The sequence below is a fragment of the Fistularia commersonii genome, chromosome 30 (genome assembly GCF_037954325.1).
Source record: "Fistularia commersonii isolate RoL2024-O1a breed Wild chromosome 30, RoL_Fcom_v1.0, whole genome shotgun sequence".
In the NCBI taxonomy this organism is placed as follows: domain Eukaryota; kingdom Metazoa; phylum Chordata; class Actinopteri; order Syngnathiformes; family Fistulariidae; genus Fistularia; species Fistularia commersonii.
In genome coordinates, this window is record NC_141313.1 from 11,363,977 (window position 1) to 11,388,836 (window position 24,860).

Here is a 24,860-nt window from a genome sequence, read left to right on the forward strand (position 1 = left end):
TTTCCAGGCTTTTCACTGGTAAGATCACTGAAGAAGACCTGGACAGTCTCCTGTGGATGAATCCCCTGTGACCTAACATGAAGCCAAAGACCAGCTTTTGAAGCAAAAAGTGAAAAAAAAACTCATGACAGCGGCCATCAGTATCACACCATTTCCTCTCCATTTGGAGAGTGTGTGTGTGTGTGTGTGTGTGTGTGTGCGCGGGAGGTGCTATGACTCACTTTGGGCGGTTTGAAGGGGTAATCTGGTGTGAAGGCGATGTCCAGGAAGAACACGCCCCCTTCATATACGGAGCCCGGCGGGCCGAGGATGGTGGACCTCCACTCGTAGATGTTGTCTCCTTTAGGTCCGGCGCTGAGCACAGAGAAACCAGAACTTCAACGCGTGTCCATACAACACACACAATGAGACATTGATCTCTCAACACGGACACACACACACACACACACATGAAGTGTTTAAAGCAGCAGCCCTACATCCTTGCTGTAGGGGAACTGGCTGCTGACACCAGCCATTGTTTTCTTCTCTCTTGCACACACACACACACACACACACACACACACACACACACACACACACACACACACACACACACACACACACACACACACACACACACACACACACACACACTCTCCCCGGGATAAAGTTGGACGCCCCTGTCAGGTTCTCGTAATACCTTTGCCAGCAGTGTTTAATGGCAGGATGAAGAGGCGGCGGAAGGACGTGACATCTAAACTCAGATCGGTCGGAGTGTGTGTGTGTGTGTGTGTGTGTGTGGCGTAGTGTGTTGGCACTGCAGAGGCAGTTGTTGTCAGTGTGTGTTTGGGCTACTGGAGGAGTCATGGGAGGAGGCTGTGGGGGATGTTTTCCTGGGCGGATAAAAATAGTGCGAGAGCTGAGGTGGGGAATCAGCCAGGAAAGAGCTTTGAGTCCTGACACCAGGACGCAAAACCCTCCATTAGATACAGCGTGGAGCCCGCAGACCCTCCACCGTTGTTGCCGTCACCACACCGCTGTTCATGCAGGAGGACTTTAAGCTAACTCTATCAGTGAGAATGCATGTGTACCACAAACGGGCCCTGAGTGAACCCCACTTCTTAAAACTAACACAGCAGAATTCATCCGTTCATCATCTACAAAAGATTATCCTGCAGTCAGGGTATGATTGGGCAGGAGGTTGGGTTCGCCCTTATGGAGATAAACGACCGTTCACCCTCTCATTCAGACAAGAGACAAACTATCAAACACATCATACAGACATACAAACATATAAAAACGTCCTCTCATTCATTCTCCTGGACAATTCAGAGCCTCCAATTGAGTTTTTGGACTGTCGGAGAACCTTGAGTAACCCCACACAAAAAGGTATTGAACCGAGGACCTTCTCGCTTTCAGGGGGAAGCGCTAACCGCTGCGCCCAGAAATGGCAACGAATCGTGGCAATAGAAATTTGTAACCAAATCAATACCAAGGTGGATGTTTGCGGTTTCAGGGGAGGCCCCTGGGGATCTGCTGATCAGCTGCAGATGGAACGACCAGCCCTTCACCAATGAGCGAGTGGATGTGAAGCCCTGTCATCCGACAGACGTGGACGGATTTTGCACAGAGCTGCTCCTCGAGGTTTTAGCTGAACGCTTAATGCATGTTGACGTGTCAGCAGAGGGACAGTGCGGGTCTGGGTTCCTGCTTCGGCAATCACCGAAAACCATCATGATCCCCTGCTGGGCGGAGAATCCGACCACACGCTCCTTTGGAGGAGTCCCGTTTCGCAAAGCACAGTACAGCCATTTAAAAAATGTTTTTAATTATTCACAGTTGTTCTAGCAAAGCCCAGGGCGAGAGACACATCGACATATGCTGGCTTCTGTTTGGCTAGTTGTCACGCTGCGCATAAATTCATTAAAAAGGTCTGAAAGTCTGAAAATGCATGAATATTTGATCACTGTGAGCAGAAACAACAGAAACAAAACAACCAATCAGAACACAAAGGCGTCTGTCGCTGACAAGCACAGGGATTCCTCGATGTTCTGAGGAAAGCTGGGCTGCAAACCAAGGCTTGAACAGCAGATGGCGCAGTGTATTCCAACACCAACGCCTGAATTGAACACCAAGCCTTTCAATCATGGTTACCTGATGTCAAACGCCACATTTAACCAGATACCGACATCTGACCTCAGAGATGCCCAGCTGGTGGAGTACACGGCTGTCCCGCCAAGGCCGTGCTCTGCGTGAGGACATCTGCAAATGTGCTCTGTCTGTAGTCGCGGTGGTTGTTTGGAACGCTGAAGGCTGTTCTCAGCATTGATGTTGTAGGCGTGGTTGTGACAGTTAGTATTAGCAGTCATAGTTGGAGGAGTTACTGTCATATTGGCCGTCACCGCTGCTGGTACAGCTTTCATTTAGGTTTTTGTAACTTTTTTTTGATTGCTTCTGTTGTTAAAATAGTTTATCCTTTATTAATCCCCGTGGGGAAATCCCTGCGATTAACCTATCATGCATGAACCGTAGAGCAGTAGGCTGCCGTCCACCAGCGCAAGGGGAGCAGTTCGGGGTTCGGTGTCTTGCTCAACAACGATCGAACCAGCAATGATCGGTTCCGTAGACGATTGCTCGACCACCTGCGCCACACTGACGCAAATGGAACAGCAATGCTAGTCACCACGATTGGGAGTGGCGTTTTGGTTTTAGTTGTGATAGGTGGGTCCGGTAATCACGTGGATTCTTATTACCGTGATCCCCCCGGGGCCGGTCATGACGTGTAGTCGGATGCTATCGCTACAGAAGATAAGCAGTCAACCTCTTGTGTTTTTCGTCATAGTTTGGAGGTTATTTTGCGCTATATTTCAAGTTAAATAGGACTCGAGTTCCCGTAGGGGGTTTTGAAAAATAGATCACAAGTTGTTTTAGCGGAGAAAGGTTTGATTGACAGATTCATCATAGTTTGAGGAATTTTGGACGCAGCAAAGGACACTTTGCCGATGGTGCCGCGCTTCCCAGATCGCGGTATAACTGACTATTAATCCAAATGCACCCTCTCTCTATGACCCTGGAAAACCTTGATGGATATCAGTACACAAGAACAATTGTTGGTGTGTTCAACCCACAAACACCCGGTCGAGGCCTTGAACAACCCAGTATTAGTCACATCCTACTGCAAGACAGATGCCTGGACGGACTTGGGGGCCTCCGGGGGGTCGGCCCACTCCTGATTTTCCCTCCTCTGAGCTCCCTCAGCATCTGGAAGAGTTTAAACCTCTGCCAGCGCCGCCTCGCTGGTGCAAAGCAGTCCTGACGGCAGGTCAGATCGGGTCTCCTGCAGAGAGATCTATTTTTTTACCACCTGCCTCTGCATGTCATCATGATGGAGGACTTGCGGTTTTAAGTTTCACCTGAGGGGCCGAGCGTTTATTTCTATCTGGCAACTTGATTGTCTTTATTTACATTCAGTCGCTTCCGAGTTTCTCTCGGAAAGCCTCTGCAGTGAAGCCGGGCCTTGCCATCCAGCTCTCGTGGGAGGAAAACGTCCGCCGCTCGGGATGCCGGCTTAATGAGGATGATGGACGGATTCTCCCACGGTGTGGTTTTCTTCACCGTAAGCCGCTCATAATGAGTCCGGAGCACTCGGGGTGCACAGCCAGCGGCGCCCTTTAAGTATGCTAAGGGTCTTTCAGCATCCTCCGTCTTGTATCTCCTCATTACAAAAACACTAGATGATCATGGTGCTCCTCCCAGGGCTGGACAGCCACTTACCGGAGGATCTGACCTAGTTGTTGCTGATCTGAAAAGCTAATTTCTCCCGGTCAAATGCAACGGTTTACTTTTAGGAGCACGGGGAAACCCAGAATTGTAAGCAATTTGAGGGGAATCAATTAAAACGGGCAATAAATGAGAAAAAAGGGCTCACTGTTCAAAATGTTAGGGGATCCGAAAAAAAAATCCTTGTAAAATAAGAGTTTCTAGAAATGTTTGTGTAAGTCATCAAATAAAAAATAGTGTTATGACTGTGTGATAAACCCAGCTTTAACGCAGAGACAGGAGAGGCTCCCGCGCTGGCAGGCTGACCTCCAGTACCTCCAAGTGCTCATTGCATGCCGGCCTCTGATTGGCTGTCGGGAACAGGGGTCAATCGCTGGAATTTAAAAACCACAGCTATATAGGGAAATTCATTTTTTAACCACATCACAAATCCGATTGAATTATCTGATTTCATCCTTGGCGTCGGACGCACAAAGAGACTGAGGAGCATGACAGCTTTTTAGCAGAAAAAGGCAATTGTTATGTTTCTGGACCTCACCTCTTCCCCCTGTGGTCCAAACCACCAGGGATCCTGGTACCTGCCTCTCCTCGTCAGCTGGACGTTTATTTTTTCAAACCCAGATGTGACCCGGAGCTCTTGTGCATCTCAGAACCTCCTCTTCTGGGCCCCGCATATCTTAATCTCTGATATCAGTGTTTGCAGATCCACATATCTGGTTCTCTATTAACCCTTGAAGGACTAAACTCCCTTCAGCTGCTCCGGGGTTTATTTCTGAAAACTGTACTTTGGAGGTTTCATGACAACACACACACTCCGCTTTTGTTCGTACCAGCAGGTCCATCCTGCTTCCAAAGGCCACCTTAGGTCTTTGGAAGCACAGCTTGGACATCCAAATCACCAGCATGAATGTCAGTTGGTTGGTGAATGTAAACTTGGCGAATGAGAAGACAGACTGATTGGACGATTGAACACTGACCCTCAAAACCACAAGCCTCCAGACATTTCTTGAGAAAGAAAACAGACCAGAAACGATCTCAGCTTCGAACTCCTGGCTCGATCGGGAGATCTTCCCCTGGAGCAGAGGTCCTCACATCTGCTGAGCCGCTCCACAGAGCTATCATTTCATTTTCTCTCACTATTTACCGACATCCTACACCTTTTGTTACACTGTGTGTGTGTGTGTGTGTCATCCCCCCCCACACACACACACACGCTCTCACAGCTCTGCTAACACAGAGAAAGAGCTCCACAGCTGCACGTCAGCGCAGGAAGGATGAATGTGTGTTGTGGCTCCTGCACACGTGGACGTGGAGGTGAAGCAGAAGATACGTTCACCTTGACTTCTCAATGTGCTGCATGAACATCTCTAACACTCACTTACAAAGTGTGACTGAACTGTCCTTTTCCAATAAACACACACACACACACACACACACACACACACACTAATGCGCACAGACTCGAAAGTCTAACACACTGTCTACTGCAGAAATACACACATTCACGCTGGTGAATGCTGACATTGAGTCTATAACAGTAGCACTGCAGTGACACACACACAAACACACACACACACACACACACACACACACACACACACACACACACTTTTTTTTAAGAAAAAAAAAAAACTAACAAAAAAAAAACAACAAACGCATTTGTTAACAGTACATATCAGACTGGTCTTGATTTTAAAAAATGAAACCCGGTTGGTTTTGAAGGCTCTGACGTTTGATTGCATTTCATGCAGAAGTCGCTTTTTCCCTTGTAGCGTCACGTCCAGCTCATTCATGTGTGTTAGTATGTAAGCAGTAAAGGCTAAATCCCAAAGTCAATCTGTGTCATTCAGCTCAGGAAAACTTTTCAGTGTTCTCAAGCAGCTTCAAAAATAAAATAATCTCCTGTTTGAGCTCCCACATTCATTGATCCAATCATTCAATCATTCACGTCAAATATGAATTCTGTACCAATCTTTGACGGGCCGGATTAAAAAAAACAGCGGGCCGGATGTGGCGTGGGCCGTACTTTGCCCCCCCCTGTCCTGGACCATCGCAGGGACACATGTAGAGACTTACAACCATTAGCACATCTGATGATTCAGGCCCGCTGTGGGGATCCAACCAGAGGCAGGAGCTATAAGCCCTGCTTCACCGTGCGGCCAGTCAAAAAATGTCACCAAACTTTGCTCATTGATTGTTAAATCTAAAACAACCTTTAGCGGTGTGGTCATTCTGACAACAGGAACCTTCTTTTTTGCTTTGAACAGCTCAAACTGCCACAGTGAAACTGTTGACATGGCTCAGAGACATCAGCCTTAAGTGCATTAGATTAGCCAACGGCAGAGAAGCCTGATCAACTTAACCAGATTTAAACTTCAAGCTTATTAAGTTAAGGTAATATTATTAAGTTCGCCTGTCCTCGTTAACTTTTCCTCAGTTACCTCTTACAGCTGCTGGGAAATTGTTGACATAGTTTCATCTCTTGAGTGAGACCAGAAATTATTGTGCGCTGTGTGTGTGTGTGTGTGTGTGTGTGTGTTGTACTGCTGCTGCAAGTATCCTGCACAATAAAAGGCCCTGTGTGTCCTAAAAAAAAAAAAGATGTTAAAAAGTTGCTTCAACAAAGTCATTTTGATTATCTAGACACACAAACACACACATATATACACACGCTACCATTTACCAACTGCACATTGTCGTACAACAAGCCAGCAGGTTTCAGAGTGAGAACACATTTACATAACGGCACCGAGGAACGCGAGCCGAGCGGATCCACTAATACCCAGCTGTTAGCAGAGGATCTGCTCCGTCTGCATTCTAATAAAGCAGGCAAACAGCGAGGCACCCAGGCAACCACAGCATCACTTCCATCCTTCAGAGTATTAGCAAAGTATGAGCTTTGCCACGTTCTTCACCGGAACACGTTTGCTTCAAAGATTTCCTGATGTGATGCAATTATGGAAAAAATTTCTCGCTGAGGTTTGATCTGCGTACTGGGTGCTCTTACTGACAAGCTCATTTTTGATCGAGCTTTTTCACCAACTACAATCCAAACCTGTGAATTTAGATACAGCGGAATGGTGACTTCCAAGTTCACCAACTTAGCTTATTCCCAGATCCGAGCCGTGGCCCGGTGAACCTTTAGCATTGTGATCGGAGCACAGATCTGAGTTTGGCACCGACGGTGGCTGCCGTTGGTTGTGACGTGGCGTTTGAAAACATGCTGTGTCCACAAAGACATAGAGAAGTTGTTGTGTATGAGATACGGTGACGGAGAAGGAAGGAGAAATTTATGGGAATTTGTTGTGGCGGACAGCGGGAACGAGGACGGATGAGGCGTATAAAGCTTATCGGGGACGGTTTGATGGTTTTAGAAAGAGGAGCAGCTTCACTCCGTCCATACATGGAGTTTCAACATGAAGCGGAGCATGAAGTGTGAACCTTACATTTAGCGTAACAGTCAAGGTATTATTGAGTCAAGGTATTATTGAATTCTTCTTATGTGTCTGTTCTACATTCTCAGACAGTCATACAAAAACTGCAGCTGTCAAAGTTACAGAAGATTTTGTGCCGAATGAACATGCATGACCCTTTCTGTAAAAAGATACTGCAAGGACTGTGTGGTGACCGGGAGCGAGGGATAATCCTCAACAAACCCAGGGCGCAATAAATACCTTCTGCCGCATCAGACAAGCGGGGCCAGGCGACGCTGGGACCCAGGGCACAAACACACTGCACAGTGTACAACATAAACACAGCGCTCAGGACACACAACACCGAGGACCTTCATCTTTGTCCTCGGACCAACAGACCCACCGAAACCCAAAGGGGAATCATATTTCTCCTCAACCCGGGACAACCATTGGTCATTATCTGAACCGCTGTTGTTCTTCTGTTGAACCATACCTCTACTGTGAAGCTACATTGATATCTCTGATGTTAAATTGGTGTCTGATGTTAAAACTGCGTGCCATTTTCAACACTGACGTTTTATCGGCCAATGTGTCTATTAAGGCTTACTGATTGTGTCTTTGTCTTGTGTTGTCGCCCGAACGCTTGCTGTGATGCGCTTGTTAACGATAACGTCCGATACCGTACCTCTCAAAGGACAGCTGAGTCTACGAGGTGCAAACAAACCCCACGAGTCCAGAATTTAAAGATGGTCACGTGTATTCGAGGCTCTGGAACAGTGCTGCCAGTGATCGTCTTGGTCAAACCCGATGCCCAGCGATAGCCTCGGTCTGTTCGGGTAAAAACCCGGCTCAGTAGCCTGAGCGGCGGAGCGGTGCCCCTTAGTGCCGAAGTGTCCACAGGGAAAACGGTCAATTACGTCCAAGTGTCTGACTTTGGGGTGAAGTCTAACCATAACATCCTTCACCCGCCTAATAGTGTCACTTCATTTAAATCTAAATCGGGCTCTGACTGTGTGACCCCTGTGTTCAGAGTGGCATCATTTATCAAACGCCCCCCCTCCCCCGCCCCAAAGGCGTATCATCGATGCATTAGCCAATCAATTCCTCTAATGAGACTGAATGACGGGGACGAGCCTCAGCCATTCATCTCAGTCTGTTGCATAAAATGTTAATTTATATATTGTCAGTATGCTGGAGGTTTCAATGATTGACATTTGTGTGTCAGTACAAGGATTTTAGATGGAAAGAAGGGAGAGACGAAGAAAGCGGAAGCTGCCCAAGGACAGTACGAGCCATGGGCCATTGGTTGTGCCGAGTGAAGGAGAATAAAGGAGGACGGCCAAATGGACTCCTGCGTATTGTTAGAGGCTTTAAATCAGGGTTAGTCAGCAGTTATCACAAAGTTAGAGAGAATTTGATCAAAAATTGCATTTGAAAAATAGAAGGTGAGCATGGAAATGCAGAGAGTTTGAAATCGTCTTGAAAAAAGGCAGAGGCAGCATCAGAACGGGAGCGCTGGCGGTGGACTGTTTGTTGGTGGTGCTGTAGCTTATAGTCTGAGAATGTTTGGAATGTCAACTTCTAACCAAACCTCTGCTCGCTGTGGCTGGTTTACTCACTCCAAACTAGTTGGATCCTGTTGACGTTCTACTTTGTGACATATGAAGGTGGTCTGCTTGAAACGGCTGGACTCGGGTGTCTCCCGTGTTGCATGACGGGCAGCAGAGGTTCAGGCAGGTAAAGGTGACGGGACGCACTGGAGTGACCGCCTCGTACTTCCACATCCCCTTTTTGTCAAAACAACACTAGACCAATTGCACCACCCCTTTATCTTCAACACGTTGCCTGGCAACCTTACATCCCAGCAGCATGTCTGAGTGTGCATTTTTTTTTTGCTTCATGACAAACCCCCTTGGGAGCAATAATGCGGGTCTTAACTGCAGCGCAAGCAAACACAAAAATCTGACAGAACAGCTGACCAGCATATTTGCCCATCTTCATCTCCACCACCACATTGTTTCAATGCCTTCCAGCACTCGTCGACAGACGTTCGGCCGCCAGGTTGAATATCCAGGGGTGGCAGCCCATGCGCGGTCATAGCCGTCAGCATCCTGCACGCCTCTTCTGGTGGCACCCCACCTGCGTTTGTATCCTTATGAGGTACCGTAAGTGGTGCTAAGCAAACATCCCCTCAGTTACCTTTGAGCTAACTCCCTGGGTGATTCGCTCTGACTAGCCTCATCTGTGCCAAGCGCCAAGGAAAATTCAAACTAAAAGACGCCTTTAGCGGACAAAGACCTTTGACCATCAGAATCCCATCCGTTCATTGATCAGCCGACATTTGTTTGACCTTGACGGAATCGATCTGAAACACAGATCTTGAGGGCCATGATGAAGTTTCTCCCCTTCTGAGCAACTTCGACCGTTACAGTTTACTCAGATGACTCTATGTCAAGATTTGTGCCAAATTTAGACTCATAATTAATTCAATTGTCCCGTTGGGTTTTGTGTAGCCACAGTGAGCTCCATGCCAACCGGAGGCATGAGATCTAGCTCAGCAGACCATGAGAGCGTTTGGTGCGGTGACCTTCGAAATGTAAAGAGCGAGTCACTTAGGAAATGATACACAGAGAGAATCCTGAAGGTTCGACTCGTGAGATTTCCAGTTTACGATAGCGACCGGGACGCAACCAGATCTAATTGCGCCTCTGAAGGTTCTCAGAGCTGCAGGTGATCTTATCATTGCAACTGGACTTGTTACCTTTGCTTAAGGAGGCTCCACCTTCAGATGGATAAACTGATAGATGGACTGATAAATCCTCTGTTGAGTCAACAGTTTACGAGATCTTTCTCAACAGGTCCAATTAAAAAGACTACTAGATGCTAAAAATATATTCAGCCTCTGTTTACAGCCATCATCTCCAGCTCATAATAAACAGAGACGTAATCAGTTTATTTGCCACTACAGAGAACTTTAAACTAAAGCTAATTATATTTTCTAGCAGCTCTTTCAATGACTATTTACGGCGGTATCTCTGGAATGGTCCGTGACGCTCCAACTAATGCTATGACTCAGGCCGGATCGCCCGAGGTGCTTCTTTACACACATTCAGGCACTAAGGACAAGCAAATATGTTTATGGTAACCTTCATGAAAACTCACATTGCTATGAAGGAACAACACCTTGGACACAAAGGAGGTCAGAGGTCGAGGGAGCAAACCGAGACAACATCAAATACCAGGAAAGCATGTGAATGATGGCCCTCACAGTGACGGGTCTCCTTTAGGAAAACCATCAAGGATACACTGTCATGTTTCCTGAGATACTGCGGTCCATGTTATCCAGCGCTCACCCTGTGCAGCTCTGCCCGTGACCTACGACCTCTGAAAACCTCCACCCAATTGCTTTCAATCACATCTCCAACAGGCTCAGAGACAACCGAGATTCCCAGGCCGTGTCCCTGAGTACTGATGTTCCCTGTTCCCTGCCGGAGGTACACCAGCGATGTGTGTATGTGTGAGTGTGTGTGTGTGTGTGTGTGAAGCTATCCTGTTTAATTCAGGCCTGCCTTCTCGTCACCACGAGCAGAGAAAGTACCTGGACGAACCAAACTGATTCCAGATGAGCCAAAGGGTGAAGACCTGAAGACAAAGGATCAGGAAATAGATGACGCTGAGCAGCCACACAGCCTCATTCTATATCCTCTTCTTCAATTTTTCACACATTACAACAGCTTTCACTCTTTAACCAATGCCACTTATGTTTATTTGACGTATCCTTTAACTTTTGTATCAGATGTTTCTGATTTTAAGTCAGTTTCTTCCCATTTTCACTTCACAACTTTATTATATTGGTCTAACTTTGAAAGTGTTTTTTTGTATATGCGCATGCAAAAATATCTGTAACATTGTTTTTCTATTTAATTGAAATGTAATTTCCAAGTCATGTGTTGATTATTTATCTTGCCTTTTGAAGCGATTTCTTGCTGCTTCCTAAACCATTTCTAAGTGATAACCGTCTACTTGCCTGCTTCAATGCAAGTCGTTTCTGGCATTTTCCACAAAGTATCAACCACCATCATGAAAAAGACTGAATTTTGAGGAAATAAGAATCCACAAATGACTAAAATAAAGTTAAGCTTCTAGAATTATTGAATGACAAACAAACCAAAGTTTGGGGGTAAAAAGGAAAAAAAAACTGGATCAGGAAGGCCTGGGAAGGTGAATTTAAACATTACAGAGAGTAATTTTCATCCAGCGGGGTCTTTAGGTTTCACGATTTTTAATCCGAACTTTTCGAGGCAGCAAAATGGTGCAGGTTAGATCTTCCGCCTCACAGCAAAAAGGTCCCTGACTGGTTTCCACAGGGAGCTTTTCATCCCAGAGCCTCAAAAAACATAGGAAGACCATCAGAGACCTAAACCAGGTATGGCCAAAGTCAGGTTCGCGGGCCAAATGCGGCCTGCGTTTAAATTTACATAAAAGCAAAAGTCATAAAAGCAATAATAACATTGAATTCAGCCAAGCAGCCTGTTTTTCTATTTCCTATTTTAGATCTGAGTCTAAAATTGATATCATGACAAACACTGCCTTTCTCCTTTTTGATAAGGAGTAATCCAATGATTCATATAGACCTCAATGAATAACATCACTGCTCATGTTAGTTTCCTGTTCACATGTTTTGAATTTAGCATTTCATAGTGAGGATTTAATACTGAATAATATATAATGTTACAAATGAACCTAGATATGTTTAATCTTTTTCCAGAGACTTTTTCCTCATTTTAAGAGGTATTCAAATATGATTTGGGTAAAAATTTTAGATTTGTGTTCTGTGTTAAGACATGAAAAGTATCCCATTTGCAATACATAATTTCATGAAATTGTTGATTTGCATTGAATGCTTATGGTTCAAAAAAAATGTCAGGCTGAATGGTCGGCCTTATCACATTTTCACGTCACCAAATATGGCTGTCTTTGCAGAAACTTTGGACACTCCTGGCCTCCTGGGTGTTTGTCCACACATGTGAATCGAGGGTGAATGTCTGTATTCAGGGTGAACCCCACTTCTAGCCTTGTGACGGCAGGAATACGCTCTGCCCCCACCCTTCTGAGTGCCAGATAGGCGGTACAGTATGCATCGATCATAAATGAATGCATGAACTTCTTTCCCACACAAGAGTCTCATGAAATGCTGCAACTCCATTGCAATGATCAACAACTACCAACATGGATTTATGGTTTCAACAGCTGATAAATCAGAAATTGCATTTCCTTGAGCTGGTTGTTGCCCAGGGGGGCGCGGGTGCCGTCGACCAAGGAACTGAACCCCAACTGCTCATGTTCATCCATGATGGGTTCAGTGCACAGAGGAATTCCTAGCAAGGGATTGATAAAGTATAAAAAAGTATTGGCTGCCATCCTATGAACATAAGAACACTGGACACTGACAGTGCCCTGCCGCTGGTTGCTGGTGACGAAGGACAGATGATCGACCGCGGTACGATCATTATTAGTCATGAGATTGGGCCTGTAGTATCACGCCTGCATGTGAGCACACATGCACACACACGTGCACACACCTGCATCCGCATTGTGAGTCGTCCTCAGGTGGGGACGCTCCTCCAGAAGATGCGTCACATGCAGAGCATCCACGTCTGTCAGGGTCTGGAGATATAGCATCACACACTAGGTGATCATTGATCATTGATCATTGATGAGTGGCTTGTAAGAAAGATCATGAAAACTAAAGGGATGCTGGTTTCATATTTACTGCACAAAGGCAAACCCCTCCCTTGTAGTTCCCTTGTAGCTTGGCTACAAGACCTGCCTGCGTGTGCAGAAGCACGTGTACACACACACACACACACACACACACACACACACACACACACAAGCCAAGGTCAGGGAGACCTGCAAAGTCAGCTTGCTATTTTAGGTCATTTGTCTTCAGCTTCTTGTTTGCTGTTCTCTAATTATCCTAAGCTGCACAAAAAGAACCAATGACGGTTGAGTCCGTGCAGCTGTCGCATGGAGATAGGATAATAAGGCGTGCGGGCCGGAGTGATCCATCACAGAGGACACAGGGCGTCACTACCCAGGCGTGACCCTTTTACACACTCACATCACAAAGACAGAAAACCTGAAAATCCAAAAAAATAACTATTATTATATAACTGTCCAAGCTCTCTTTGGACAAGAGGTGGGTTCCCCCTGGACTCTTTGGACTGTGGGAGGAACCAGGAGAACCCTGAGGAATCCCACGCAGACACAGGGAAAACATAGAGACCACACAGAAGGAAACCCAACCAGGGACCCTCTGGATATGGTGTGGAGATGCAAACCACTGCACCATTATTATCATTATTATTATTATTATTGTAATTATCATTATTATTATTATGACTGCTACTACTACTACTATTATTATTATCCATCCATCCATCCATCCATCCATCCATCCATCCATCCATCCATCCATCCATCCATCCCTCTTCTCCCACTTCTGCCCCCGCGAGTCAGGTCCCGTGGGCAGCAGCCAGAGCAGTGAGGGCCGGACCTCCCTCTCCCCAGCCACATGGTCCAGGTCCTCTGGGGGGACCCAAAGGCGTTCCCAGGTCAGCCTGGAGACATAGTCTCTCCAGTGTGTCCCGGGTCTTCCCCGTGGTCTCCTCCCAGATGGACATGCCCGTAATACCTCCCCCAGGAGGCGTCCAGGAGGCATCCTGACCAGATCCCCGAGCCACATCATCTGACTCCGTTCTATGCGGAGGAGCGGCGACTCTACTCTGAGCTCCTCCCGGATGACTGAGATGGCTATTTGGTAGAGTGGTGACTTCTGAATAACGACTACTGGTGCTTTGGATCTTCGGTTATTGAATTGCAATTTTTGTAAGTCCCTTTGGATAAAAGCGTCTGCTAAATGACTGTTATGTAATGTAATGACTGAACTTCTCACCCTATCTCTAAGGGAGACTCCGGCCACTTTGCGGAGGAAACACATTTCAGCTGCTTGTATTCGCAATCTCGTTGCTTCGGTCATTGCCCACAGCTCATGACCATTGGTGAGGGTGGAAACGTAGATCGTCCGGTAAATTGAGAGCTTCGCCTTTTGGCTCAGCTCCGTCTTCACCACGACAGACCGGTACAGAGTCCGCATCGCTGCAGATGCCGCACCAATCTGCCTGCTCCACCCCTCCCTCACTTGTGAGCAAGACCCACCGATACTTGACGTCCTCCAGTTGGGGCAGGACCTCTTTGCCAACCCGGAGTGGGCATTGTGCCCGTTTTGTGGGTGAACACCATGGTCTCGGATTTGGAGGTGCTGAGCCTCATTCTTCACACACTTCCAGTGAGAGCTGGAGATCTTCGCCTGATGAAGCCAACAGAACCAAGTCATCTGCAAAAAGCAGAGGCTCGATCCTGCGGCCACCAAACTGGATCCCCTTGACGCCCTGGTTGCGCCTAAAAATTCTGTCCATAAAAGTTATGAACAGAATCGGTGACAAAGGGAAGACCTGGCGGAGTCGAACTCTCACCGGAAACGGGTCCGACTTACAACCGGCAAACTCCAACACCGATCATACAGGGACCCAACAGCCCGTACGACGGGTTCGGTACCCCATACTCCCGGAGCGCATCCCCACAGGATTTCCTGCGGGAAACGTTCAAATGCCTTCTCCAGGTACACAAAACACATGTAGACTGGTTGGGCAAACTCCCAACCATTATTATTGTTGTTGCTATAGTAGAAAACTGAAACCCTTCACACAAAAAACTAGAGAAAAATAACATATCTAAGGAAAAAAAATAGCATTGTGTGGCATTCACCTGCGACCCCAGACCCTCCACGTCTGGGGTCGCAGGTGAATGGGGAACATGAGGCTGCCAACACCTCCACTGCGAGGAGCTAGGATGGGGGGGGAAGGGGTATTTTTTTTCCGGAGGGTCTCCTGCAGGGCCCAGGGATACCTCTGCAATCTTCAGCACGGTCATCATGGCAACATTGATCACCTTCTACTCACAACATTGATTTCCTGCCACGCTGCCATTGAGATGCTCGCCGACACACACACACACGGTCTTCTCCAGACCGCTGACATCTCTGCTTCAGGGTTCAGTACCTGCCACACAAACGCCTCCATCCAACCTCTGTTGGCTTTTGGATCCGATTGCAAAACGAGAGAAAAGCATGAAAAGCATTCAGAATTAAAACCTGTTCAGCTGATTCCACCACGGTGGTTGAATGTCTTTGACAAACAGCTGCACCGGACAGCGGTCCCGCCCAGGAGGACGCATCCTCGGGGTCAGAACCGCCCCATAACTGACCCTTAAATCCATTCCACAGCTTTTTGAAAACATTCTTTTCGTATTTTCCACGACGGACATTCTCACTGAACCTTAAAGATTGTACATCGGTCCGAGCCAAAGCCGGGCCCAACACTCATGGGTCCTCTGGATGGTTTAGCCTGCGTTGGGACAGTTTGTCCTAGTGCCAAGACACACACACACACACACACACACAAACACACACACACTGCAGGAAGGAAGCTGCACAGTGAGAGCAGGAAGGATCATCTAGCGATGATTTAAAGTCGTCCATTAGCTCTTCTTAAAACAGCATTAAAGTCCTTTTTTTTGTCTCGCCGGAGTGCCTTGGAATTATAAGGCACACCTATACCCACCCACACACACATACACACACACACACACACACGAACACACTCAGAGCCAAAGCTTGAAGGTGATAGTTGTTGAAAGGCAACCACTAAAGGGCACATTAAGAATTTAACAGCCACATCAGCTGGAAAAGCAAGTGGAGCGTGGAGGCAGACAATTAGGCAGATTTACGGTGCCGAGGAACCAACGGGGGCGTGGAGGAAGCGGCGGAGACCGAGAGGAACCGGGCTCCGAGGCGGAGGAACCGATGAGACCTGCCTCTCTCCACGCCCACCTGTCATCCGCACCTTGGCGACTCCCCCGGCCGTATCCCGCCACATCTGTCACGCAGCGGACACACACCGCGGGCTCTATGCGACGAGGCCACCTTCAGCCGCCGACAGCCTCGCTTTTAATTAATCTTGTGGAGGGCCGACGTGTCTGATAAGGACGGTGGAGGAAGGAGGGAAACCAAGGAGCCGCCGGGAAGGCGAAGACGCCCACCTGCTCGGAAGGGCCAATCCATTATTGATGTGTTTTCACATCATCTCGCGAAGGGACATGTGGCCAGAAGTTAGCGGAGAAGTACCCGAACACCAACCGCAAAGACAGCCTTCTGCACCCACAGATTTAGCGTGTCCCATTCTGCAGAGGAGCTTATCCTTAAATGTCACTGCTGCATTAACATCAGACTCGTCTCGGGCTAAAAGGGCCAACACAGTATCAAATAACGGACCGGTGTTCTTTCACGGAATCTGTTTTAGAGGACTGGAGGATGTGTCGGAGTGGCTGGATGTCCAAAACCACAGCAGGATAGCGAGCCGGAGACAATGGGACGGATGAACCACGACCAGGAGGAACGTCCTATCAGATAGTCGGTGCAGACTCCGGAGAGAAAATGGTGACTGGACCTGAGCTGGACCACACACACACCCACACCCACAAGCACACACACACACACACACACACACACACAAAAGAATCCATCATGACGGAACTGATGGAGATTGTATAATTGCTTTCACTAAAATGATGGCTTCCCATGCCGCAGTAATGAAGGGATGTGTCCGTCAGCGTGGCTCTTCGTCTGAAGGAAACCCTGCGTGCTCCTTCATTCTGTGGCCCTGCAGCTCGGGAAACACTGACCACTATGGATAAATGAACCTGACAGAAAAAAATATCTGCAGACCTTCAGCTGTTGCCAGTTAAGTCTGCATAAGACGGAAGTTTAGAGCCTATTTGAGCGCAGGTACCGTACCTTCAATCAAAAACAAATAGGTATCCGGCATATCGGCAGCTGAAGTCAAATTCAGGGCAGGATGAAGAAATAAAAGCCACAAACACCTTGCAAAGCAGAAGAGGTGATGTTTTTCCAGAGTGATGTTGGTGGTCAGGAGTACTCCCGAAGCAGAGACAGAGGCATGGAGTTCATGCACATAACCCATGTGATGAAAATAAATACAAGAAGAAGAAGAAGAGGCGAGGAAATGTTGCTGCGCGGGAATCCGCCACTGCCACCGTTGTTGACGGGTTGCATAAACGGCAGCCGTGTTTATTCACCCAGGGACCCATTTGAGAAAATCAACGGGTTCAGGCTCCCGCAACGCTGTTTCCGTGGAGATGAAACACTCACACAAGAAAAAAAGAAAAGGTTTGCAGATCCTCTCAGAGCTTCATTTGCAGGGTGTTCATAAGAATTCCATTGGTCTGCATATTAGCAGGAAGGCCCTTCAACAAAGCCAAAGCCTGCACTGCACGGAGGGGCATCTGACTGTGGACAGCTGGATATTGGACGATCGGACACCTTCCATCGACCCTCAGGAGAAGGTAGGTAGGATGAGCTAAGCACCCAAGGATTCAAAGCATCCAGGGATTTATAGTTAACTTAGGTTACAAACAACTTCTGATTTTTAATCCTTTTTCAAAAGGAAAAGACTTGATGTATATGCTTCATCTTAATGGTCTGAGGCCCCTGAAGGAGAAAGGTGTGTCCATGCCACTGATGTGAATGAAGTTTCCACTTCAAGTGCAAAATAGGAAGTGGTGCATTCATGTGTGAGCGTGTTTGTGAGTCAGTGTGGGCACTGACAATGTGCCTAAAAGCATTTCTGGAAGAGGCAGGCAGGATGCAGCAGCCCTTCCTCTGGAGCCGAGGCGTCCCCGAAGACCCCAAAGCACCGAAGCTGCTGCGAAGAAAAAAAAGGCTAATTCCTGATGATGAAGCCCCGATCGGGCTGCGATAGCTTCCAGCTTGGCTCTGGGCCTTCTGACGGCGCCGAGGCCGGTCTTATTGTCCCAGTCCAACGTTACTCTGGTGATCTGACCTCAAAGCTGCTTTTAAAGCACTAAAAAGCAATTCATTCAACGAGACGGCGCATTATGGTGATCTGTTTGAAGTCATGCTGAACTGCTTTGCATCAATTGTTGGGTTTTATCTGACCCACGGAGGGCGCTTGGCTTCCGCACCATTGGGAACTGGGAGTCTGTGCATTTAAGTATTTTTAAAAATCTTTTCCACTTGAGGATGGACGATGCTTGAATCAAAGATAAATGGGATTAGGCACCAAGTGCAGAAATGGCATCGCTTCAAGATCCTTATCTGGAGAGAAGATACAGACGTCAGACTTCAATGGAGCATTAACAGACCACTACCTTCTATGTCCAAACCCCAGCTGTGCAGTCTTCAGTTCTGTTGGAGTGATAATGTCAGGTGACGGGAGGATTCATCTTCATCCTGGGAAATCAGCCTCACGCTCTGTCGACTTAGAGAAACCACTGATATACAGTATAGTAAAACTGTAGGGTTGGACATCCATGTTCACTCTTCCACATTAGAGGAGCATGGAGGAAGATTGTATGAGGAAGTCTGATGTAGCAGAGAAGTATGTTAGACTGGTGCAGGACATGTATGCTAGCTGTGAGACACTGGTACGGTGTGCTGTAGGGGTAACAGAGACGTTCAAGGTGGAGGTGGGACTCCATCGGGGATCAGCTCTGAGCCCCTTCTTGTTTGCAGTGGTGATGGACAGGCTGACAGATTCGGTTTGACAGCAATCTCCATGGACCATGATGTTTGCAGAAGACATTGTGAGCTGTCGTGAGAGCAGATAACAGGTTGAGGAAAATCTAGAGAGGTGGGGGTATGGAGAGGAGAGGAATGAAGGTTAGTCGCAGCAAGACAGAGTATATGTGTGTGAATGAGAGGAACTTGGGTGGAACGGTGAGGCTTCAGGGAGTGGAGATCAAGAAGTCGGAGGATTTCAGGTACTTAGGGTCAACAGTCCAGAGCAGCGGAGAGTGCGGAAAAGCGGTGAAGAGACGGGTTCAAGCAGGTTGGAATGGGTGGAGAAAAGTGTCAGGGGTACGATGAGATGGAAGAATATCAGCCAGAATGAAAGGAAAGATGTACAAGACAGTGGTGAGACCAGCAATGCTGTATGGACTAGAAACAGTTACAATGACCAAAAGACAGGAGGCAGAGGTGGCGGTCGCAGAGATTAAGATGCTAAGGTTCTCTTTGGGAGTGACCAGGATGGATAGGATCAGGAATGAGTCTATTGGACTAACAGCACATGTTAGATGTTTTGGAGAGAAGGTCAGAGAAGCCAGACTGAAATGGTTCGGTCATGTACAGAGGAGGGATAGTGAATATACGGGTAGACAGATGCTTGAATTGGAGTTGCCAGGCAGGAGGTCTAGAGAAGATTTATGAACAAAGTAAGAGGGGATATGAAGGCAGTTGGTGTGAGAGAGGAGGATACAGACAATAGTGTTAAATGGAGAAGGTTGATTTGCTGTGGAGACCCCTGAACGAAAAAGCCGAAAAGAGAAGAAGAAGATGGAGCAAGAAGGTCTGGAACTTCCACCACTAGCATACGATTTAGTCCACAGTGACTCGAATGGAGCAAAAATAATTTCATCTTTAGGCGCCATACATTCCTTTGGTCCAAGAACATTTGAGGTCTAATCAGAATATGTGGTCGGACATGTGATTTCACGAACTGTGACCCGAGCGAAAAATGTTTCCAGAGTTTTCAAAGCGGACCCTTTCTTCCTGTAAGCCTTCTGAGAACATCTGCATGAACACCTGGGTCACGGTGTTCAGCTTTCTTCATGCAATGTGTGGATCCCCACCTACAGACTTTCAAAAAAATTCATTTGGAATTTACTACAGTGACTCCCGACCACCTGGTTGTGTAATCTGAGTTTGGACGAATCCAAGTCGGCCAATTTTCTGTGATGGGGTTAAAGACTACGGTCAGGAGACATCTGCTGAATACGACCAAAGCGTTTTCAGTTCAATGTCATAAAGAGACCCTTGGAGTGAAAACGAGACATCGGGTAAAGCGCACGGGGTTAATCGAGTCAAACTGGAATCGTCTGAGTCACAGGAAGGCCGTAAAATCCAAAACCAACCGCATCAGATTTCTTCATGAGATCAAAGACTGGATGTCACGACCGGCCTTTCATTCCAGACCGGCTCCGCCACCGAGGTCTGCCCTCGCCAACGCGGGAACCCGAACATCGCCTAGCATGCATTCATGTCAGCCTACTTTTCTCCGTCTCCTGGAAGATTAACGGTCATGGACCGGCGGAAAAATATCGCTGAGAAGCAACGGGGCAGACTTAACCAGACTGAATCATCTGGAGAGCAAAAGCCAAGAATGAAGAGGCAGTCTAGAAGGAGCACACGTGGCTCCAAGAACAACCCGGCATCTTCAGCTTTAGAGGCAATTCCACAATTTCAGTTCCACTTCAGGAACTTTACAACGCTTTGGAAAAAAAAAAGATATCTTTTTCAACATTTCTCAAGCCAGCCTGCAGCTCTGCGTTAACATCCTGCCAGTTCTGGGTTTGTGCTCCGAACCTCCGTCTGCCCGCCGGACCCAACTAATCCTTCTGGTCTGAGTGGAGAAGAAGCCCACAGATTTCAAATGCAAAACGCTGCTTCAGACTGAGTCTCTGTATGTTCTGCAGACCACAGCAGCTCGTCCCCAGTGGGTCTGCCACACTCCTGTTATTCTGTTTTCTTTGCATTTTGATTGTTTGGTGATCTTTGAAGCTCTTTGAGTTGGCGTGTGTGTAGATATGTGCTGTGGAAATACATTTGCTCAGCCTTTTAACGTGCAGCAGATTTGATGAGAGGCTCATCATTCATCCAGCACAGACACCATGATCTACGTCTACTCATGACCTCACACACACACACACACACACACACACGCACTGCCGCGGAGATGGGTGAAATCAACTGTATCAAACTGCAGTGGAGAGGGGAAAGAGCTTTAATGAGGCTGGAGAACCTCTTAATGAAAATAAAATGTAGAAGAGGTTGGAAGCTAAGCAGCAGGAGGTGAGAGTCCTTTCCAAACCGACTTACTACGCATCTCACTGCCGTTTCCTCCTCAAATGTCACATCGTAGGGGTAAAGGAGTGTGCAGCAGAACAGAGGAAGGAAGGCAGGTCGCTGCTACGGAGCACTTTGATGATGGTAGAAGCAAGAACTCTCCACACCTACCCACACCGAGTACAAAAGCATCCTCTTTGGTGCTTGATGACACACTCCATCAAACAGTGCAGTCATATCATAGACCGCTTTAGTCACAGTGTGGGCCCGAGCCCCATCGCCCGGCGCTGCTGGAGGCCAGGTGGACGAGCAGCGGTTTCACGCGCTTTAAAAAGGGTGCAACACTTCAAAAAAAAAGTCCTTTCTTACCAAAGAGAAGCATCGCATACAAGGTTGAAGATACAAACCAGCACAGCCTGGCTTATCTAAATTTAACCTGATTATGTTCATGCCAGGGAGTCGTATTTTCAGGTCTAAACATAGAAACCTGTCTTGGTCGCATTGCAATCAACTAAAAAAAATTATAAATTGAAGGTGTAAAGACCCATCCGGAACCAGTCTGGATATTGGTTTTAAGTTGTCACATGAGACACATGCACCCGAACCCTCACAGAGCTGCAGATAAATGATAGTGTTGGATGATACTATGTCGATATGTTTGCCTTGCTTCTCTAACTCGGGGAAGAAGCCACCTCTGACAAATGAAGAGGTAAGACACGGACCTTGCATGAGTTCTGATGATATCTACAGTCATCATACACAGCTATTCTCAATGTCAGACCATGCAAAGTGGATGCACGTCAAACTACCATTAGCATGATAGTCCAAGACCAGGAGAAGGCTTGCTGTTGGGTCATGACCCGCATCTGACCGGGGTGAAACCACAGACCAAGACCGTGTTATTATCGCTTTGACTGAAACCAAGAAGAGGCGCATTGTGTCTTCATCAAGATGATCGGATGATGACATCACAACCTAGACACAAACTAACTCTAGGCGAACACAAGTACAGACCTGATTGGACTTTATCAAGACCAAACACAACCTGCCCCAGATCTGGAAGAACAACCAGCCCAGTGTTGCATGGTAGAACACCCTTGCATCAGCCACGATAAGCTAAGCCGTAACTGTCGGTCATGCAGTTTTCTTTAGCCAAACTCCAAGTGCGGCTCGTATCTCTGAGCTTTGAGACCGCTTTAACCTTTCTTGCCACTTGGACGTGGAAGAGAAAACCCCTTCAACCTGTGATAAGTGTTATAAGAATGCCCTTGGTTGTTTGTGGAGGTTCTCAGTCATCCAGGTCATGATGAATTCTTGTAAAAATCCTCTTGTCTTGGCAACTGGACTTGAATTTCTTCACTCGAAGACGTTTCACCCCTCATCCCAGAGGCTTCTTCGGTTCTAATGACGGATGGGGAGTTTCCGATTATAACTGCCAGGTTTTTGGACAGGTCTAGGTTATGGTGGCTTGTGGTGTAAGTGGAAGAGTTGATGTGCAGTAGGGGGGGTTGATATGCTAATGAGGTGTCTTTCATTGGAACAAAAGAGCAACAAGTTGCTTTTTTGTCAGGAAGAAGACAAGAAAACAAGAAGATTTCCACAAGACTGCTCTTGGTTCAAATCCATCCAGTAGTTAGCGAGTCCTCCCCACGTCCATGTTGGTTTCCTGCATCAAACTGTTATCAATCAGCTGTGTAGCAACACAGATATGTATCCCTGCTATCATTGCATCGGGCCTGAAGCCTTCTTGCCTCCCGGTCCTTCTTGGCCTTGTGTGAACACATGTATGTTTTTGTCGGAGCAGTGAGTTCCTGTTGAGCAGCTGCTGAGCCTGTCAGCCAGCTGTTTCACTGCGGGATGTTTCCTCAAAATAAACCAATCCTCCTCCCATTTATCTGACGAAGACAGCTACAGAAGCGGCCAAGGACCCATATCTCGAGTGTCGGCCACACACACACACACACACACACACACACACACACACACACACACACAAAGTAATGCATACTTGCCCACCCATGCAAGCGCAACGTCTTACATCAGAAAACCAGGAACCATTGAATACGAGTCGTATCTGCTTGAAGGGGGTCGGCTAATGAATGCCCTCTGTTTAAATAGCGCTCCACCTTCACCCTGCGTTTTTTAAGAGCGCTTTCCATTGGCCCAGTCACACCAATGGCGGCAGAGCTGCCACGCAAGGCGCTAGACCAGAACATCTGCAACAACGGGTTTAGCGTCTCGCCCAAGGACACTTCGGCATGTGAAAAAATAAAAACTCCCACTTTCTGAGTGACGCTGTGGTTCGTTCCTTCTCCTTGTTGCTTCCTAAAAGCAACTTTGGTTGAAAAGGTATCTGCTTGATGAATGAAAGATGAAGATGAAGATGAATGAAAAATGAATTCAAGTCCTTTGCTACCTTAGAACACCTCTAGGAAAGGACAAAGGATGATTTAGCATGAAATCAGAGGTGAGTCCTCCTGTTGAGGAGAGGGAAACCCACTGCCTCTGCGGAGGCGAGATGTTACAGAACACATTTCACTGTCAGTTCCTTTATCATTTCTATGCAAAGGATCTCCACACAATGGAAGACAGTATAATGGGGTATGTGCTGTATAACAGCAGCCTGGATGACACACAATTTTCTAATTGTCTGTCTATTTATATTTTTATATTCATTTCATTTTTACTGACACTCATAACTGTTACGCTGCTGTGACAAAACAATTTCCCTATAGGGATCAATAAAGATGATCTTTATCTTTAACTTTAAATATAGCAGCAGTAGCAGCTCTGTGAGCACTAACACTGGGTGAGGTACTGCATTTGCGCCCGAAGCAGAACTCAGGAGCTCAAACGACATAAATATGCTCTTTTGCATTGAAACTAGTCGGCTGATGGATCGGGCATCTGATGAGGAGCGTCCTAGATCTCCTTGGTTAGGGACCAAGCGTGGGAGCGGGGAGCGTGGATCTTGTTTTCTCCGATTCAAACTCAAGCTCTTAGGAGAGGGCGAACTGTGTCTGCTTACGTATGACTTCTCTCTGGATTCAGCGAGGTCAGCAAAAGATCTGGAGGTCTTTTCCATTCACTGCACTACAGGGGAGAGTGGTAATATCTGACGTGTAATATCCATGGTTAATTACCAGCCTTGTAGTTTTATGACCTGGCTTATTCTGGTTGACCACGGCTGCAAGAAGAAGATCAGCGGCGCATTCCACTTCTGTCAACCACTGTGGGACTTCTGATCTGTACATTCAGCTTCGTGGCTATGTCACACACCTGAATACAAGATGAATCCTCTGAACAGGATCCCCGGCAGTTGTGATCCACCTATCTCTTCACACACATCTTCTGTTACTGCCTCAAAGACCTTCTTTATCAGTTCAACCCTGTGAAAAATATCTGCTGTGTGGAATGGTCCATTCCAGCGGGCGGGCGGGGCGGCGCCCTCCCGTCATGTGCTGCGCACAACACATCGATAATGTCTTTTTTTTTCCCCCCTTTTGTCCAAAAATCGTCGGAAAGCAAACGCGGCAGCGGACTGCGTTCGAGTCGACGAGTATTGATTCTGCTCACGCATGTGGCTCGGTGTGCACTTTGCCCGTTAATCCCCACCGGTGCGGGGAGGTTACACCCAAACATCCATGTTTATGGCGGCCCGGCCCTCACGGATCACCGGGGGC

General features: G+C 47.3%; 1 protein-coding gene across 1 annotated transcript in view; it reads right to left on the reverse strand.

Annotated features, from left to right (window-relative positions):
- The window catches only part of LOC147216429 (ubiquitin-conjugating enzyme E2 E2-like), a 43,451-nt gene that overhangs the window by 7,960 nt on the left and 10,631 nt on the right, over positions 1-24,860 (reverse strand). Inside the window, exon 4 of the mRNA XM_086178171.1 lies at positions 222-354. Within this exon, the coding sequence (XP_086034297.1) occupies positions 222-354 (133 nt within the window). The remainder of the gene's footprint in view (positions 1-221; positions 355-24,860) is intronic.